Genomic DNA, 19,877 nt, shown 5'->3' with positions numbered 1-19,877 from the left:
CTGTAGTGCTTCTGTACATGTTAGACAAGCAATCTAGATGATTTTACAGCAGTCAACAAAACTGTTAATTGTATATAGTCTCAATGTGGGTTTGTGTGTTCTTTTTTTTGTTTTGTTTTAGCTTTTAGGAGAATATGAGTCCCTTGGAAAAGAACACGAAAGAGTTAAGGTAAGTACACGCTAGTTAATTAAAAAACAAACAAGCAAAAAATGTGATAATGTGCCATAGAATTAACTGAGTTAACATGGGTATTTGGAAAAAGATCAAATGGAAGGATCCATATTTATTTTAACTGATAGCTTCTTACTACATCTTCAGAGCCCGGGAAAGGGAAAAGGAGGGAGTTTGGAATGTATCTTTTCCAGTCACAGACAGAGAGAGAGAGAGAAAAAAAAAAAAAAAAAATTAATGGCCCTCCCTTTCAAATAGGAAAGCATATTTAACACATTGTTTTCAAGACTGATGTACAGTTACTTTTTTTTTTTTTAGCACATGTCTGTAGTTTCTAGGCTTTTTACGTTGTTTCTTTGTGTGCTTGTAGGATACATTAAATGTAACTGAAAACAAATTGCTTGATGCAAACACGCAGATTTCTGACCTGAAAAGGTAAATGCAAAACTGTCGTACAACTATTTTAACAATATGAAATATAGGCTGTGGTCTAAACATTTACTCCTAGATTATGAAGGCTGTAGATCTTGCAATTTTAATTACGTCTTAGGAAGCAGTTCATGTTGTTTTATGTTACTTCGTATACATTGTAAATATCTTATTTTAGGAGATGTGGGGTTTTTTTTTTTTCCCCCCTACTTCCTCGATCACATCTTCCAGTGGGATGTAATTAATTGCTTCCTTTCTGATGGTTGTCACTCAGCTAGCCCAGCCAGTCCACTGCTCAAGCTTTAACTGCTACAGTTGTCTCCTCAGGAAGCCCCATCTTCAGCTAACCAGTCTCTGTTCTGGTGTTCAGGAGCGAGGACGCTGGCAGGAGTTTGCTGTTCAAGATTATAGCTCCTAGGCATGAATAAAGGACAGAAAGGTGTTCCATGTATAGAGCAGGAATAATATCTCTTGTGGAGGTCTCTCATGCCACCTGGATCTATTTTTTGGTTGGGAGAACGGAAATCCATTGAGCTTTATACTTTCTGGGTAGGTCCTAGGCAAGACTAATGTGACCATCAGCGGGTTTGCAGTTATAACATATCCTCTAGTTTGGGATTTCTCAGCCACTCCTTGTCAAGGGTGTTAAACAGCACACTTGCTCAGGAAAGTCGAGAGGTAGGAGCAGCGGACATCTGAGAGGGCTCTAGGGCAGGTGTTGTAGAACTGTAATGAGGTGATGTTTCATGTCATTTATCTCCCTTTGAAGTTCTTTTGTGCATATGTGCTGTCATAATTTCCTTTTATTTTTTTTATATGAGCAGCTGAAAGCCAGACCGTTAGGAAGATTTTTTTTTTTTTTAATGCGTGGTTTTTGATGATTCTTCTAGAAATGTGGCTACAAGTTTCACTTCAAAATTCATTCCAAATGTTATTGCCACCAAGCATTAACCTGTGCATAGTCATAGAATCATAGAATGCTTTGGGTTGGAAGTCTTTGGCCAAAACCAGAAAAAGAGCAAATGTGATGCTTGGGAGATGTTGCAGTCCTTTTCTTTGCTGCTCAGATCACCTGATTTTTTTCAAGAAGCAGAGTAGAAACAATGGATAGGAAGAACTTAAGAAAGAAATAGGAGGAAGCCAAAACCACTCTGCCTTCAATTTTTATTGGGACTGTTGAGGAAATGAAGATAGTGTGAAGGACAGTTCAGTCAAGTATTGGTGCTTCTATTTTCCTGCCTGATTCTTGATGCTGCTAGCTAGGGACCATTCCAGACTGCGGAAATTGTAGTGGAAAACGGAGATTTTTACATACTGCTCCAAACCCCTGTATTTCTATCCCCCACGTGGGAAATGCCTAAGATTGTGTTGCATTGCCAGGGGCTGGTTCACTGAAGATGTAGACTGCAGTACGTGGGGGAGAGGAGAATCATGTGAAGAGCCTGAGCAGCAGATTGGTGGAGTTACCCGAGTGACACACAGGAGAAAGCCACTCGTTAAAACCAGAGTCTGGGAGGCCTTTGTATAAATACATCGTTTCAAGGAGGAAAAATGTTCTTGTTTTTTTTCCCCAACGCCTCAGAGTTGAATGTTTTGATCGACAGCAATATCTCCTGGTCCTGTCTTTCTAGCTAGGTTACCTAACTTAGTTAACTTAGAATTCAAATACATATTTATATACATATTTAGATAGATAGATAAAAATGTAGTAGTTGTTCCTGTTTTTCTGCTTCACCCAGGATATCTGGATAAAGATGAGTAAACTCTAAGAAATATGATCTCTCTTTTATGTCTTTTAAATCATCTTGTAATGCATCTTTGCTGTGTCCACATTAGGACAATTTCAAAACTTGAAGCTCAGCTCAAGCAGGTAGAACATGAAAATATGTTGAAACTTCGCCATATTACCGAAAGTCGTTTAAGAACCTCTTGTGCCAAGTAAGTGAATATTCCAACAATGTGAAAACAGGTCTTGTGTCTTAGAATACTTTTGAATGTGTTTTGGCTAAAAATGGATAAAGAAGATGTTAGTCCATAGGCTAAAATGGATTAAACATGTGACATAATCCAGAGACTTCACATGCCAAGAAATTATTAAAAATAAATAAATACTTTGAATAATATATGCTTGACTTGGCAGGCTGTCTCTAGTCTTCCTAAATGGGTGTTTGTTAGGTCTCAGTTGCTCAGCTGAATAGGGATTCCCATGCTCAGCAAAGATTTTGGGAATAAAATCCAATAGTCCAGTTAGACATTAGAGGTTTTCTTTGTGTCTTTACGTCACTGATTTGAAAGGCTGATTACTATGTTTTATGTTTCTAACTATAGTTTGTACAGGTATCCTGAGAGTAGACTGGAAGTTAAATTAGAATGCATACTCTAGTTTGAACTGTGAATTTATGTTAAGGAAATTAAAGTTGGCCTGCGTTCTGGTTTTGCCTCTTATGTTTTAAAGACCTGAAAAGCTTTGTGTCGTGTCCCCCGCCTTTGTTTTTTTATTTCTTAGTTATGGCTTGTGTGTCTCTCCTAGTTCATCACTGATGTTGTGAAGCACAAAATAATAACGTAACGTGTTTTGTGGATGTCTGTTTGTCTATATTGAACAGTAGTAATGTGGGGGATCTGATTTTTGATGATTATGAAGATGCAAGTAATCTATGTATTAATATATTACAGGGACAGATTTCTGTTTAGAGCTATTTTAATATTTATGAACAAGATCCCTCAACAATGAATGGAAAAAAGGAAGACCTGAACATGGCAGGCCATGTTCATCAGGGAGGAGGATGTAAGAGCTAATATGGATTAGGAAGCTAATCTGTCCCTAACTGATCTCAAAGGCTCAGAGAAGGCCTCATTCCAGTTGAATTTGCAGCAGGATAGATTTACAGAATAGTAGTTACGGTTCATAGCTTGAATAAACAAGAACCTTTTTTTCCTAATTATTATCTACTTTACTGTGTATAAAAATCACATTTTTCTTTTGATATTTCAAAATAATAATAATATACTCATTAATGCTTATTAGTTAATATTTATCGCTCTCGAATCATCAACAGTGACTTTTTCTTGTTTGGGGTTTTTTAATTTTTATGTTTTTTAGTGACTAATGAATTGTATCAAAAGGAAAGCTGGGTCAGGTGCTCTGAACTATTGGAGTAACCTACACCAAAATGTTTTTGTTTAGTTGGTTGAGAACTACTTGTTACCCAAACCTCGGTCTGAGTAAGCAGCAATAAATTACAAGAAGATTTTTGTGGAGCTCTGCATTCTCAGCATATTGTGTAATTTAGACTGAAACCTCAGCCTATGATTTTTTTTTTTAATTTATTTTTAATTTACAAACATGTTTTAAAAAGCAGTTATTTTTCCATGGTATTTACACATTTATTGTATATCTGTTATTGTTTCTGTTTAGCTAGAATAAATAACTGGATTTTCTTAATCTGTTTTTCTTAAATTTTAAAAGAAAAATTCAGAGACTCTCAAAATTTTGAAGGGTTTTTTTTTTTTTTGTTCCCACAGCAAGTTGGCAACTCCTGATGTCAGCAGGCGAAAGTGGTTGATACCGGGAGCAGAGTATTCAATCTTCACTGGCCAACCTTTGGAAGTCCAGGCAAGCCCAAAAGACAACAGATTAGAAGAAACCTATATTCCTTCTAGGTGAGTTGGTTTCCTTCAGTCTCCACTATGATGTAAAGTTGAACACTTCTAAAAATAGTTTTATCCAGAATTGACTAGATTCGTATTTCTAGATTTTGTACTTGTTAAATAAGAGTTCTAAAAAAATTTCTCGATGTTGTAGATGCTATACAGTTCCTTAAAAACAAAACAACTTTCTTCCTTCACTAACCTGGTATGAAGCAAGCAGCAGCAGCCTTCAGTACCTTCCTTGAACTACCAGAAAGCTTCAGCTGAATCTTGTGCCGCTGTCTTTATGTTCTCCGTGTTTGTGTCCAATTCTGCTCTGAGTTTGGACACAGTGTGCTCCGTTGTGTTGGATGTGAGCTGTAACGGTTGGCTGCAGCTTTCCACCAGTGTGAAGCTTTGGGTGTAATTTAGGGTGTAATTTAGTAGTTTGCTGCCTTACTCAGAAGTTTCTAAAGCCTCTGTCAGGACGCATTTAGTTCTAAGAATGTGTCAAGTCACTGAATTTAATTCACACTGTTCTACCTTAGATTCCTGAATTGGCTATAACACAATCCTCTGAGGTTCTTGGCTGAAATGAAAAAGTACCCTTAAAATTCTTGGTTTGACTGTAAATCTCAAACTAAATTTCGCCAGCTTTTTGTTTATTCAGCTAGTATTTGGATATATGAAATAAAATAAAAAAAACTTGATCCTTTTTTTCCGTCCACTGCCTCGCATTCTTTAAGGCACCATTCTCCTCCTGAAAAAGACTCCTCACAAGAAGACTCTTCAACAAACACCATAGAAAAGAAAGAAAATGAGATGTCAGAAGCACCAATTATAAAAGCCTTTAAAGAACTTGAAGAAGGAAAAGCATTTAAAGATTGGGGTACACAAACAGAAAAAGAAGACACATCAACTAGTAAATTTTATTTTTGTATTCCTGAACTTGTCTTTACTGGCTTTTCTTTGTTTGCATGTCTTTTGGTTTTGTTATTCTCAGCATTAAAGTCCATCAGGCTTGAGTGATGGGTTAAAAACAATATTATATATAGCTAAGTGACTTGTTTAAAATAGAGGGAATGCAAAGGTTGCTGTTAGGTCTCAAGCTAGGGAGTACTTAATGTCCTTTTTCTAAGAATATCTTAGTATTTATAAACAGTTAATGGAGTCCTAACAAAGCTCTGGCTGGCTGTACATGCATTCTAGTTTTGTTCTCATGGTGTTGTATCAGAATGTTATTAAGAAAGCTGGCATGCGTACTGTAGGACTGCGCTGAGCTGTTCCAACAACATTGATTTAGGAAGCCTTGCAATTAGAAAACATTGCGTCTTCCTGAAAAGTCTGTGTTCTTGGTTCAGGCAGGTACTCCAACCCTCCTTCCCAAAAGATGCTTTTGTCCTTCTTTCCACTATCTCTTTATTAAATCAGTGTTCTTTAGCATCATTTCTCCCACGCGCACTGCAAATGATCCTTTTTCATGAGTTAAACTGTTTTACGAATATGATGAGCAGGAAGCAAGACTTGAGCAAAACAGCACAAATATGTTCGACGTGAGGCAGACTAAGTGCAGTCTTCGTACAGTAAAAGCTGAGTACAGGAGAATATTTGCGAGTTCTTGTATTGAAAAAGATTCATTAATATAATAACTTTTTTCTTTTAATTAGAAACATCAAATCGACGTCAAACTGTTGGGTTTGTTGAAACTTCTTTAGTTGCTAACCGATCCCCAGAGAAAGGTAAAGACCAACACAGACCGAAACGGTACAGCTCCCCTTCTGGCCAGAGGTCATCGTCCCTTCCTCCTTCAAACAGGAAAACAAGTACTCCAAGTAAGTGCTTTTCTGAAGTTTGGTTTGTGTTCCTAAAAAAGCAGAAGCAAATAATGAAAGGCTGCTCTAGAAGAAAGAAAAATAAAGATAGCGTTTCTGCATTATTCTAACAGATAGTCTGGGGAAAAAAAGCTTGTCTATAATCATAGAAAACATTGAGACTTCCAAGTTTATTTTGGTTTTTCTATGTTGTGATGCACTTTTCATCTAATTTAAATAAATATGTACACAGCTTTGAAAAGCATTCTTTTAAGATGTGAGCATCTGATCATATGAGTGGGAGATAACTGCACTGGGAGAAGTTTTGGGTAGTTAAATATACTTTTGTCTTTTGCAGCAAGAAGAGAGATAATGCTGGCACCAGTGTCTGTGACATACAGCCCAAAACGATCTCCAAGAGAAAACCTCTCTCCTGGATTTAGTCATTTGCTTAGCAAAAATGAAAACACAGTGACAAGGTACGAGTCTTGAGAATACAATTGTGTTCTGATCATTACTATAGCAGCAGTATGTTTATGCAGGCTTAACGCTGCTGTTTCTTGTTCACTAAAAGTCCTAGAAAATGAGTCATGTGAAGATTTCTGAATATGAAGCTAAGTTTTACTTGTTAAGATCTGGCAAGAAAAATCTAGAATGATTTCCCGTCTTTAGCATTCACCAAGATGAGCTGTTGGGTTTACTATTGACACAACATTGATTGGTGACAAAGAAGTTGTAGAAGAATTGTTCTGTGGAGTAAGTCCAGGTCTGTGTGCCCCTTATCAGGAGACATAAATAAAAGTCGAAAGTAGTATCTACCTACCTGTCATGGCACCTACAAGCATATTAAAAAAAATACATAAACTTAACTTTCTGCTAACTGTACTAGATACTATGGTTTCTATAGAGATCTTTGCTTGGCAAGGCTTGTGGCGTTTGAAAACATACTTAGCTGCGAGATTAAAGTGTAGGATGCATGCACGGGGAAGAAGAAATGTCTAGCACCACTTTGATGGTTCTTGAGGATGACAACATGGGAGCTCGGTGTGTTCAGGAGTGACAGCTTAGCCCGCTTCTGAAAGAAAGTCACGAGTGAGGTCTTTGGTTTGCGCAAATAGGAGTATATTGGGGTATGTATGGTACTATGAGCAATAATCAGAAGACTTGCAATGCCTGTGGGATAGAAATTGTTTTATGAAAAAATTGTTTATTTAACCAAAAGGTGAAAAAGTAGAAAATGTTGTGTTGTTTGAGACATGGTTTCTAGCAAGTAATTGTGGTGTCTTCCTGCTCTGTAGATTTGATATACTTCTAGATGACCTGGAAACTGGTCCTAGATCTACTTTACAGCACAATAATCCAAGAAAAAGGCTCCAGTTTCTTTCACTAGATGATGCAGAAGGTAATGTGTCAAAGTCAGGGAAAACTGTTCTTTTTTTTTTTTTACCATAATTTCTTCCACATTGGTAACAGCTGCTTAACTAGAAAGCTGACACTTTACTCTATGAAGTCCAACCTTTAAAAATCCTCTAAATCTTGTCTTATTCCTGTAGACAGAGAAATACAATTCATACAGTATTTTATTTTTATGTATATGTGTGTGTGCACAAACATAATGGAACAACAAAAATGATTAAATTGAGAAAGAAGGGCAATATGTTTTCTTATGCTTAACTCAGTTATACAATACATATCTTAGTCGGGTCTATATTAAGATGTACAGACTCAGTCATACTAATAAAATTCTATTGCTAAACATTGCATTACAGATAGCAGAGAGTAACTATAATAAAGCCAGTTGTTTCAGATTATTTTAAAATGATTGATTGAACCAAATCTTTTCTCGCTTTTGTCATTCTTGTCACAATGTTCTGCTTTTGTTTTTATTCATCCATTTATTTAGACTAATGTTTTCATGACAACTAGTCTACTTGGTGATATTTAGAAATGTTGTACCAGTAAAAGTAATTCCTAATTAGCACAGTACACTAATATGTTTATTAATGAAAAAATACTGTGTTTATAAAGATCTCTTGAAAGATGACCCATGCAAATGTTTTGCATTCTTCTAGTTTGCTTAAGGCAAGCTAATGAGGCTTTGCTAGTCACTGTCCTCCAAGATCACACTGCTTTTCTTGTTACTAGTTTCTGCTTCTGTCCTATGTAATAATTTCACAGACAAAGCAAATAAAAGCAATTACAAAGCAAATAAAAAGACCCCTATTTTGTTGCTAGGAAGGCAGCATTCAGGTGTCAGACGCAGCTCTTGTGCTGAATCCGTCAATACTGGAATGAAGAAAGCGACAGCTTGGGACGAGAGGAGCGTAGCACAAAAATATGAGCCAGTGCTATCGCCTTGTGAGGGAGACTTCAAGTACGCAGCAAGGATTAAGACTCTGGCTGAAACTGAGAGGCTTTTTGATGAGCTGACTCAAGAAAAGCAACAGGCAAAGATTATTTTTATTTTACAGTTGTGACAAAACATAATTGTTGTACGAGAGGTGAGGGATGTAGCTGTATACCTATGCAACGCATGGCTGAAATTCATGCGCAATTTCTAGTGTTACCCTAGGAATGTGCCATTATCATTCCCTGCTCTACTTCCCATACTCCAGTCCTTTCCTGTCCCTAACTGCATTAAAGGAGAGTCACTTTAACACACATAAACACAGTGTGGGTGGAAGGGTTGGAGTGAATTTACTTTCTTCCTTAATGGACAATGCTTTAAATCAGCCTTTCAACAAGGAAGGTTATTCTGGCAAGTAAGTGTGCGCTATTCAAAATGATCCTTGAGAGGGTCTGCTTATGAATGTTAACTTTTGTATCAGTTTTGTATGGCACAGAATGACGGTAACATAAGTTAGCGTTTAAGAACAAGACTGGACGTGTATCTGTAATCTATACACCTCACCTCTCTCTTTGTAAGATGAGTTAGGGAGGCTTATATTGGCTCTTGAAACTATAATTTACAGCTGAAGTATTTTCTATTATTAGATTGAGGCTGCATTGAGTCGAATACCTTGTTCTGGTGGAAGAATGACCTTGCAAGCAAGATTAAATCAGGTGAAAAAGCTTCTACATACGACTGTTCTCTTAAGTTGCTCTTCCACAATTTGAGAATATGTAGTGTAGATGAAAGTCCTGCTATATAGTAAGTGCAATTACTATGGGCATTTTTCCATACCACTAAGAATTGTTCCTGAGCGTGGCTGAGTGTTGAATCTGTGTGAAAGATGTTCTCTATTCTCTAGACTTCACTGCATTAGAAAATAATTGGGAAGTTACTGCAAGTTAATCATAAACACACTCTGACTTGCTATGTAGAAGGTGTAAGTCTGGATAATTTGTATGCAAGGGATTCAGAAAAGAATAATTAGCCCTGCAAACGTTGGATTTCCACCTCCTGCTGCAAACTGACAACTCTTCGTGTGTGTGTGTGTATATGTACGCATATAAAGAAAAGGTATGTGTGTGTATACATATATGTACACATACTGCGTAGTGTATATTCTGCATAAGACTGTTTATATGTTCTATTTTTTTGTACGAGATGCATTTTTCCGAATTACTGCAAGAATAGTCTGTTCTTGCGATAACACTGAGAGGTAGATAAAGGCAGTACATTAAGAAAATGCAGTGACTATGAAATAGATCCCTGAAGCTGTAGAGAGGATGTTGTGCTGTAGAAGAAAGTGCAAGGTTTTAGGTTTTGGTTGGTTGGTTGTTTTTTGTCTACTTGAAAGTATAAAGAAGAAAATAAGAAGGCAAAAGTAAGTAGCGTAGGTGGAATACAGGAGAGTGCCGCCTTTGGAAAGCTCTGCAGACTCTTTTAATAAAAACAGGTGTCTCAAAGTTGTGTGTTAGAGGTCTCTGCGAAGGCTACAACTTCAGCATTTCCTAAATTGTAATCCCAGGGCTTGTTATCAATTAATCGATTTGAAAGTAAAAGTGCATTCCAGTAAATCAATACTGCCACTCACTACAGTGAGTGGTCAGCTGTTTCCTAAATGTGTCTCCCTAATTATCAGCCTGTCCTAATTCTTGTCAAGTTTATCTCATGGAGTTTCGTAAGTCGCATGGAAAAAACCAAAATACCTGAAACATTTTTCAAAAAAAAAAAAAAGCCAACAACCCACAAATACACACACATACATAAAAATAATATGAAAAGTTTGTAGGTCTGGCTCTAGTTTTTGGGTGCTAACAGAATGCTAGTAATGCGTCAAAAAGGATGCCAGTTGACTATAGGAATAATAGTAGTTTCTTCCTTTTAGAAGGATCACTGGATTTTGCTGTATGTTATTAAATCTTTTTAAAATATTTTTTCTTTTTTTCCCCCCTTTCTTCTCTTTTAACTGTCTCTTTTAGGAAGCCCTGGAAGATCGCTTGGAAAGGATTAATAGAGATTTGGGATCAATACGCATGACTCTGAAAAGATTTCATGTTTTACGTACCTCTGCAAATCTTTGACAATTCTCTCTTGAATGCAAATAGGCTTTTTTTTTTTTTTTTGCACTAATATGTAATTATGCACTCAGTAAATGCAAATTGTTTTGTATTTTTATAAACCCTCAACAGTAGTTTTACAACCATGTTACCCTTTACAAACAGCAATATTTTGTACTTCAGCCACCTATATTTTAAACATATTTTTGTTACACTCGAGAAATCAATGTCTATCCTGTATTGTAATATTTTTAGAAATATTAATTATTTTTAAATAGTGATATTAAATTTATAATAAGAATAAGAAACTAAAAGGCAGCTTGTTTTCAGAAAATTATAGTGTTATCCTTTTGCACTTTGTTTCCCTCACCATTTTATAAATATTTATGGTATGATGTAAATATTAGCCAATAGGAAATTTTGAACTTTAATACAAAAAGCAACATGAATTACCTGTGTTAAAGATAACTGCTGGTATATGGTAAAGCCTTTTAATTTAAACATTACAACATGGATATTTTTCCTTGTGACAAAACTGTGAGCAATACTTTAATTATGGCTGGCTGGCTGCAAATTCATCTGTGTTTTGCTAGTTGGGTTGCCGCTGGCTGTGTTAGGAAAATATTGCTCTAAATTATTTGATGTCTCCCAACAGTCGCAGTGAGTAGCGTTTTGATACCGTGAGTACGAGGATTCACGAGACTGACAGCAGCCGTCCTTGTCTCCCAGTGAGCAACTCGACTCCAGCTGCCGCTCCCGGACTGTAACTACTTAACCGAAGTTACTGTTGAATACGCCAGCCTGGTTTTGTGCCATGCCAGTGTTCTGATCGCGTACATTTCCAAATCAAGCTGTATTTGTGAGCATACATGCATTTTTTTTCTTGGTGAAAAATACATATTTGCTAGTTGGCATATTGCTGAATTACTGTCTGACATTGATATTTTAGTTTGTATTTTAAATAAATGTTTAATTAGATTCTTTCCTCCTGCCCAAGAACAATAATAGGTTCTGGGATATTACATCAGCGATAATGTAGGTTTTAATCATAGTGTGTGCTTCGAATTCTGTCCTCGTTTAAGATGTTTAGCCACCAATGATGTGATTATAAGGCCAGAACAGCTGTCATAAAGGAAGCTTGTGAAGGTCTGATTCTAAAATTAGAGTGCTGTGTTTTAGGGTATTTGATGAAGAACCGTCCTACCCATACACAGCCTTTTGAAAAGTATTTTCTGCAGCCACTTCTGCCCTCTGGGTTCTTTTAATACAAGATCAGAGTTGGGGAGAAGTCAAGGATGTTAGTTACTCATTTTCCTCTTTACTCTAAAATGTGGAAATTTGGCCCGAATGCTTGGGGATAACTTGCTCAAACACACTTCCAGGTACATGAGCAGATGTACAGTTTTGATGGTAGTCCATATTCTTACTTGTCATTTCTACTCAGAAGGGGTTCACGGAAGAAAAAAGAATCTTGACTTCCTCGTGCACCTCAACTGTTTAGCTGAAGACTTTTTCCCAATATTTGAAGTTATTAACAGGTACAATTTAAAGCGTCTTTCAGAAGTAACATTCAGCCAGCACGATTTTTCCAAGGAATCCATCACAGGAAAATTTCACGAGTCCACTAATGGTCTTGTTTTCTTTCATCAGCAGTACAGCAAAAGCAAACAGAATTTTCCTGACAGACATTAGAAACAAGTAGGTAAATCAGTTCAGCTATTTCACTGCCTTTCCTTATAACCCCCCTATTCATGTACTCTATTACATCCCGAAAACTGAAGTGTGAGTCAGGATTTATTTTTTAATCACAAGTCGTCCTCCATCTGTTGGAGCTCTTTAGGCTATTTCTGTTCTATTGTAACACTGAAGGTGGGGGGAAGTAAGTGTTGCTCTTTTAAACTTCTAGGACAACCTTTTCAAACAGATGTCTGCCTTGGGGTGAGCTGTCAGTGTGGTGCCTTCGGCCTGATTCTTCAGAGGGGCAGAGAATCTGCAGTTCCAGATTAAATCAGTGGGAGGCCTGAATGCTCAGTGCTTCTGAAAATCGGACCCGAAGCATCAAAAAGTGGGGCACATGAAGTGCGTGCTTGCTGTGGAAAGCGTGACTGCACTTGCTGTGCGCTTTGATGGACGCGGTCTTTTTTTTTTTTTTTTAATCCCTTTTAAAATTCTTCCCCTTAACGTGAGCAAATTGCCTTGTTCCATATTTGGGGACAAAGAAGGACTTCTAGAGGAGCAGAAGCTTCTGCTTCCACTGAGAAGGACTTCAGTAATCCTCCTCTTGCCTCCTTCCACCTGACACCTCCCAGCTACGCAGGCATTTATCGCCTTTCCAGATCTACCAGGTTTTGCTGGGAGCCCCAGGCTGTGCTCTGTGTTGCAAGACACTCCCATGCACAGTTTTCTCTACCATAATAAACATTACAACTCCTTCAAACGCCGAGAGGTAACCTTTGGAAAACAAAATTTCTATTTGGCCTCATCTCTACAAAGCAAATTTAAAAAAAAAAAGAAGCGTCTCTGTACTGCTGATAGCTTTAGGGGTCGTCTGCCTTCCGCCGGGCAGTTTGTTGCTAAAAAGAGCAGCGCAGCCGCGGGCTCGCTGTGGCGCTCCGCGGGGTTTACAAAGCCCCCGTTGTCGGGGCAGGCCGGCTCGGCTGCGGGCAGCGGCCCGGGGCGGGACCCGAGGAAGCGCAGAAGCGGGAGCGGGGCTCGGTGCGGGGCGATGCGGGGGAGCCCCTGAGGGTGAGGAGAGCGAGCTTGGAGCATCAGCTGTGCGGCTCTCCCGGCTGGTGCGTTGGGGATTACCCGGGATTTACCGAGGGGCTGCTCGCTGGGAGTGTTTGCGGAGGGGAACAGAAGCGGTGGAGTGATGCATCCTTAAAAAAAAAAAATCGCAGCAAACTGACAAATGCTTCAAAGTGTACAGCATTTTTTTTTTTGTTCTCTGAGGTTTCTGTATAAAATGATCGTATAAAAAGCTTTAGCGATTTTTTTCCCCCGGTCTTTGCAGAGTAAAGTCACAGCGGGTAGCCAGCGCTGCTCCACTCTGCAAAAAGCCCGGTGCCAGGGGCAGGGTGAGAGCAGAGCCTGCGCTGGGGCTTCACCCATCGCCGGGCAAGTTTGGCTCCGTCGCCGGTGGTCGTCCTTCCCGCAGGCCCCCGGGCAGCGGGAGGGAACCCAGCGCAGGGCAGCGTGCGGAGGAAGGCGGCAGGCGCGGGGGGAGGCACCCAGCCCGCTCCGGGGGCGCCCCGGGGGCCCCGCCGCTTCTTCGCCCCCGGCCCGGCAGAGCGGGGCGGCCCCGGGGGCCCCGCCGGCGCTCCCCGCCGCGGCCGGCAGGCGGCGCCCCCGCCCCACCCGCCGGTGGCAGCGCCGGGCCGGCGCGGGGAAGGAAGTGGCGGCTCCCGCGGCGGGGGGCACGGCGGGGCGGCGGGATAAAGCTGTCCGGCCGCGGCTGCCGCGGCACTGCCGGTACCGGGGCTCTTAAGCCTTCCCCGCTTCTTCGCCTTCCCCGTTTCTTCCACACCCCCCCCCGCCGCCCCGCAGCGCGGAGCTGCGGCGGCCCGCCCGCCTCGCCTTCCCCCCGCCTCCGCCGTCCCCGCGCCGCGGCAGAGCCGGCGGGCGAGGAGCTGCCCGCGCCCGGCCCACCCGCGCCGGGGATTATGCCAGCGGAGCCGCGGGCATGTCGGCAGGCAGCGACTCGTAGGCAGCGGCAGCCGCCGAGCCGCGGCGGCATCGGCAGCGGCAGCAGCAGCAGCAGCGGGAGCCGCGGCCGCTGCGCCGGGAGCAGCCGGTGCGTGGGGCGGGGGGCGGCGGGGGCGGCCTCGCCGGGCGGGGGGGCGGCGGCGGGGCGCGCCCCGGCACCTGGCGGCCCCCTCCGGGCCGGCCCGGCCGTGCCTCGGCGGGGGCGGGAACCGCCGCGGGCCCGAGGGGAGGGCGGGGGGCAAGGCCGGGCCCGCGGGGCGGCTTCGGCCTCCCCCGAGGGGCCGGGGCGGCGCGGCGGGCCCCTCCCCGCGGCCTCGGCGGAGGAGCGGCCCCTGCGGGTGCCCGGCCGGTACCTCCGGGCGCTCCCGCGGCCTGAGAGCGCGGTGGGGCCGTCTCGGCCCCGCCTGCGGCCGGCGGGATGCGTCGGCGGTAAAAGTTTCCCGAATGAGAGGAGTAAATGGCGGGGAGGGCCGGGGCTGCTGCGCCGCGGGGTCTGCGGGCGCTGCAGCCGTAGCAGGCGCTGCCTGCGCTCCTCATTGCCGCACGCGAAAGAACGCAGGATCCGGAGCCCTGCTCTGACGTGCCCCGCTGGGGCCCTGATGAGGTTTGTTGTGTTGCACCCCCCCGTTATCCCCTCCTCTCTGTGCTGGCGGGTCGCAGGCGGCAAACGCCTCTCTCCCTTGCCCTCGCTCGTGGTTTTGGGTCTTGGCGTCCGACAGCCGGGGACGGGCGCCCTCCGCGCCGGGTGCTCTGTAATGGCAGGGGGAGCGTTTTCGGTAGGTCGTGGCTGGCCACGCAAGAAGCCGTGCTGGGTGTCGGGGAACCGCGCCGGCAGCCTGCGAGCGCCGCACGCCTGAGGCCAGGGCGGGCTCTGCCTGCGGGAGAGCCCGCGTCCCGGCCGCGGCCCTCCTCGTCCTCCCTCCTCGGTTATCGCACCTCTCGGGCTCGAGTTTTGACAGAATCGGCTTTGGCGGGGGAATTTCCCAAATCTTTGGGTGGGAATTTGTGCGGTGGGGAAGGCGGTGGCCCGCGGGCCCCTCGGACGAGGCCTGGCCCTGAGGAGGGGGCGAAGGCGCTGCCCGGGGGTGGCCTCCCTGCCAGAGGTAGGAGAGGGGCGAGCTGCGGCGGCCTCCCAGAAACACCTTTGATTACAGCGGAGGGGGAACCTCCTGGGCTTGCGGGGCTCAAGACCCCTCCTGCGGTCAGTGCACTGCTGGGTGGCTGACTGGAAACGGGCCGCGCTCCCCCCGGGAGGGCAGGAGGGAGAGATTTTTCCCTTTAGGAAGAGCAGAATGCCCGTTCCTTAGCTGGATGCCGGGCTACAAGAGGGGATCCTCTCCACTGGGCCCGGCGGTCCCTTCTTCCCGGCCCCCCCATCCCTTGATGGAAGGGGCCTTGCCTGGTGTTCCCAAACAACCCTGGGCTCCATTCTGGAGTGTGCTGCAGCCCCATGGCAGCAGGCTACAGCATGAACAACCTGAGCTTTTTGTCCAGCTGTGGGAGGGTTAAAGCGCTTCCTTCACCTCCTCCCCAGCCCCTCTCACTCTGCTGAAGAAGCAGAAGCCCAGAGGAGTGCCCTGAGGTGCTCAGCCCGGGGCTGGAGCATCCTTAGCAGAGCCAGGAACGGGGAACCCCTCAGAGCAGTACCCTGTTCAGTCAGCCACACGATTCAGTCCTGTCACATTTTATGTTAAAATGCCATGACTGAAGCGAAGTTTATTTAAATTCTGTATTTAAGCCAAAAAAAAAAAAGTTTCTTCCTGCGTTAGTACCTGCTCTAAAGCGAGAGCTTCTATCTCCTGTGTGCTCTGTGCGTCTGGAAGCAGCTAAGTGGGTAACACGGTGCCAAAAAGCATCTTCAGTCTTTGAAGACATAATCTGCATGTGCTCAGCTCCGTACATGACAGCGGCTCAACAGGACAGTGGTAATGGATTAGTTTTTGCGGGCATCAGGACTTAAATAGGAGGTGCTTTGATTGAGTGTCGAAATATCTGTAGCCTGTAGGACTCCTTATCCTCCTATTGCATACTAATTCCCTCTCCGTGCCCACATCTTTTTGCTCGCCGCTGTATTTTTATCGCGTAGTTTATTTTTGTCATGACTGTGTTGTGCTCCCGAGTAACACAAGAAGTCTGACTGCGTTGCAGAGTTCAGCACTGGCTTCTGAGTGATTTTTTCCACTGTTGAACAGGAGACTGCTGTTTGTAGGGCAGCCTTTTTCCTGGCCTTTGGCAGACCTCACGCCTGCGATGGTCGATAGATCGCTGTATAGCTGGTTATTCTGACAGGTAACCAGCTTGTTGTCTTGGCCCCGGGCTGCTTGGTAATTGAAACGCCTCCTCGGGATATACAAAATAAAGAACGGCCAAGCATGAAAGCGCGGTTGCAGACTTGTCCTGCCTTGCTGTTTTTCACAGGAATGCTGCTTCGCGGTCCTTGCAATGTATTTTGATTGTGGCAGCATCTCTGAGAGGGAAAGAGAAACGAGCAAGCAAGGGCTGGAAACGCAGCTTGTTGTGCTTCTTGCTTTGGATAGAGCAGACTTCTGGTAGGCTGCTAGGTTGCATTAATCATATTTAAGTTTCTGTCACTAACTTTTAATTAAAAGCATGGTTGATACCGCTTTAATGAATGTACGGATGTTAGCCATCTTCGTGCATAAAAATGCTTTTTAATTCCCTTACTATTCCCTTTATGGCCCTTAGATGCTTTTGTTACCATTTAAACAGCGTATGGTAGCAGCTGTTTATCTTCTTAATATAACTTTTTCTTGCATCTGTGTTCAGGAAACAGTAATGGTTTGAGTAAACAATTCCCTGGTATCCTTTAACAATATTTTTTTAAGTAACTTGGCAGAAAGGGTCGTAAGTGATGTCTGAATAGCGAACTCTGAGGCTCTTGCTGACAGTAGCCTTTAACCTCACTTAACTCTGCTAAAATCGTTAGCTGTTCCTCAGGCGTACGTGAGGTGGTGAGGAAAGCAAGAAGCCCTCAATGTATGACTTTCGATTCTGATGAGCTCGACAAGGATCTTTCCCCAAAATGATAACTTCTTATTAAAATGCCCTTTCTATTTTGGTTTGCTTCTGATGGTGTATTTCAATGCGTTTGTCGCTTGTTGTGCATCTAACAGCCCGAGCATTTATTGTGATTTACCATCTGGCATGTGGGAGTTTTATCTAACTTCTCATTTTAGTTGACAGCAACCAGTTTGGAAAGACCTTGTCCTGATTTTTTATTTTTTTTTTTTAAATAGACATTCTCAAAACTTGCAACTGACAGTGGTGCTAAGGGGTTTTGAATTTAAATAGTCTCTTTTTATTCACAATTTGTTACTGCTTCTGCGAGTTGGCCAAATAGAGAAGCAGCACATCCTTCAAGCAAGCTAATTTAAAGAAGGTTCCTCCAATTAGGCCAAAACAGCATTAATCTCCCTCTACGTTCAAATAAAAATCTTGTCATTCAGTTGCTGTCTTGGCAGCCTGACTGGAAGGCTTCAGAAAATGGCAAGCGAAAGCTGATGCTTACTCCCGAGTGTAGTTCGACTCATGCCATTCATGCATATTCACGACAATGTCCTGTTCTAGGACCAGCATGATCTGTTGAAAAACCTTTTTTTTTTTTTTTTTTTTTCTTTTTCCACACAGTATGTTTTTCTTTTAGACTTCCTCTTATTCGAGAGACATGCCGTATTTTGAGGCGAGGGGAGGAACAGACATCGATGTCTGTCTTCTCTTTCTTTTTATTTTCTTGCAAGGAAAAAGCAGCTTCTAAAACCTATGGTTTTCTTAATAGCAAATTTCTCTAAATGGTGGAGATGCCTTCTAATTTAATTATAAAGCTGGCTGACATAGGGTATGATGCAATTAATATTTCTGTTTATCTCCCCAAATTAGTAAGATATGTCTAAATTTAATTTTGAGCCTGAAAGCATCTTACAAAAAAATGTTCTGTGGTATCCAGTGTGAATGGAAATGGAGTAATTAATGTGGGGGGAGGGAATAAATAAAACACTTTATTTTTAACTTTGTTTCCTGGGTGTTGGAGGAAATCCAAATGCCACAACATTGTACTGGGGCAGAGGAGTCTGTGTGAACTCGCCTGTGAACTGAAAGGGAATGTGGCTTCTCTAATCGCGGTGTCCATGCCAAGAGTCCTATGAAATTTTACATGAACAAATACTTAGATGTTCTTAATCTAAGAAGAACAAAACAATTTAGCATTGGGCTGACTCGGATCCTATTGCTTCAGGGAGTTTTAACCAGAACAGTGCCAAGTCAATACGCAGAGCTCCTGAAGTCATACTTGTGCGTTTTCCATAGGCAAGGGGTTTTGCAGGTGTGACTGTTTCAGTGGTGTTTTTTTAATTAAAAAAAAAAACAAACCAAAACCCAAAACACCCAAACAAACCTTAAAAGCTCACAGCAAGATGCTTCAGTAAATCCCACTGGGGAACTTAGAAACCAGTTGGGAAAAAAGGTATCTTTCTTTTTGAAGGGTGGCTGTGGGGATCCTGGGGACCTCCTAAGAAATGGCAGTGTCTGGAGACGGAGCCGCTTCCCGCTGTCCTGCAGCCCTGCCTGAGTGTGTTTGACACCGGCCCAAGCTTCAGAGGGGAGAAGAAACAAGAAGTTGCTTAGGCAAGTGGAGATGGTTATTGAGCATACATGGGTGCAGGGAGCTGCATGATTTGCTGTGAAAGAGCAGGAAGAAATCTAATAAGTGTAGGGCTGAAACCTGCCCTGGAGAGCTTGGGCACATCTGAGGAGGTCCCAGCAAGGAGGTGCTGGTTTTGCAATGCAAGGCCACCCAGGAGGAGACATTTAGTGCTTCTTACTGAGAGGGAAAACGGCATCTCCTGCGTGTGGGCTTCCATATGCAAGGGATGATACCAAGGATACAGTTGTCTTGGGTTTGGTCGTTAACGCAGCCTGGGCCAATGAACGGTGTGAAAAGCTGCAGCGGAGCTGCCAGGTGCCAGGAGCTGCAGGGTGCTCTCGAGTTGAGTGAAGGCGTTGGGGTCGTTGCTCCTGCGTGCTCCTGGCTGCTGCCTGGCGGGAGGGCACGTACCAGTGCTCCGACTCTGCCGCTGCAATGCCGCGGAGGGCAGGAGTGGAAAGCAAACACCTCGGTTGATTAAGAAGTGCTCTGGGCAGAATGCAGCTGTCTGGGTAGGAGTGTGGGCACCCTGGGCAGCGGCTGGGTCTTCCAATAACCCTGCACAGCAAAGGCTGATCTTCGGCTTCTTCTTACCGAGCTAGTGCTTGAGGACTCCAAATTAGAATTTTCTTCTGGCTTTTAAACAGCCTCCAGAAAACCTTGCTCAGACAGATTTGAAGAGCTACAACATCCAGAAATCTGTGTCCCTGTGGACCTCAACTTTTTTTCCACCAAAAAAACCACACCCTGGGTGCTGAGTATCTTGGAGAGCGAGGACTGCGCACAGCTTTTACAGTCTCGACTTGGCCGTGTTTGGACATCTGAGGTTGGGGAGCGCTGTGACGTTGTAAGCAGGAACCTTAACTCTCCTCTGCAGGAAAGCAGTTGAGCTTAGGTAAGTTGGAGAGACTCCCTTGACACGACAAAGGAAAACCATTTGCCATTCATTCTTTCTGTTCCTTTAAACAGCTCGGTCTCCTGTCAGAGACCAGATACAGAGGCTTCTACTTGGTTTTGTTTAATT

At 43.4% G+C, this 19,877-nt stretch overlaps 1 protein-coding gene across 4 annotated transcripts in view; it reads left to right on the top strand.

Annotated features, from left to right (window-relative positions):
* Positions 1–11,404, top strand: part of MPHOSPH9 (M-phase phosphoprotein 9) — a 31,770-nt gene extending 20,366 nt beyond the window's left edge. For 3 of the 4 annotated variants that reach the window (XM_075718492.1, XM_075718491.1, XM_009489682.2), the window contains 11 exons: positions 122–169; positions 543–607; positions 2,438–2,539; positions 4,127–4,264; positions 4,978–5,153; positions 5,899–6,063; positions 6,401–6,521; positions 7,341–7,444; positions 8,278–8,489; positions 9,037–9,105; positions 10,411–11,404. In XM_075718492.1, the coding sequence (XP_075574607.1) occupies positions 122–169; positions 543–607; positions 2,438–2,539; positions 4,127–4,264; positions 4,978–5,153; positions 5,899–6,063; positions 6,401–6,521; positions 7,341–7,444; positions 8,278–8,489; positions 9,037–9,105; positions 10,411–10,512 (1,302 nt within the window). In that variant the 3' untranslated portion in view covers positions 10,513–11,404. The remainder of the gene's footprint in view (positions 1–121; positions 170–542; positions 608–2,437; positions 2,540–4,126; positions 4,265–4,977; positions 5,154–5,898; positions 6,064–6,400; positions 6,522–7,340; positions 7,445–8,277; positions 8,490–9,036; positions 9,106–10,410) is intronic. The other variant, XM_075718493.1, reaches the window with a different exon arrangement.
* Positions 11,405–19,877: the final 8,473 nt, after the last annotated feature.

Source organism: Pelecanus crispus, chromosome 11 (assembly GCF_030463565.1).
Source record: "Pelecanus crispus isolate bPelCri1 chromosome 11, bPelCri1.pri, whole genome shotgun sequence".
NCBI classification, from domain to species: Eukaryota; Metazoa; Chordata; class Aves; order Pelecaniformes; family Pelecanidae; genus Pelecanus; species Pelecanus crispus.
Note: the sequence above shows the minus strand (reverse complement) of the source record. Positions and strands in the feature narration are given on the sequence as shown.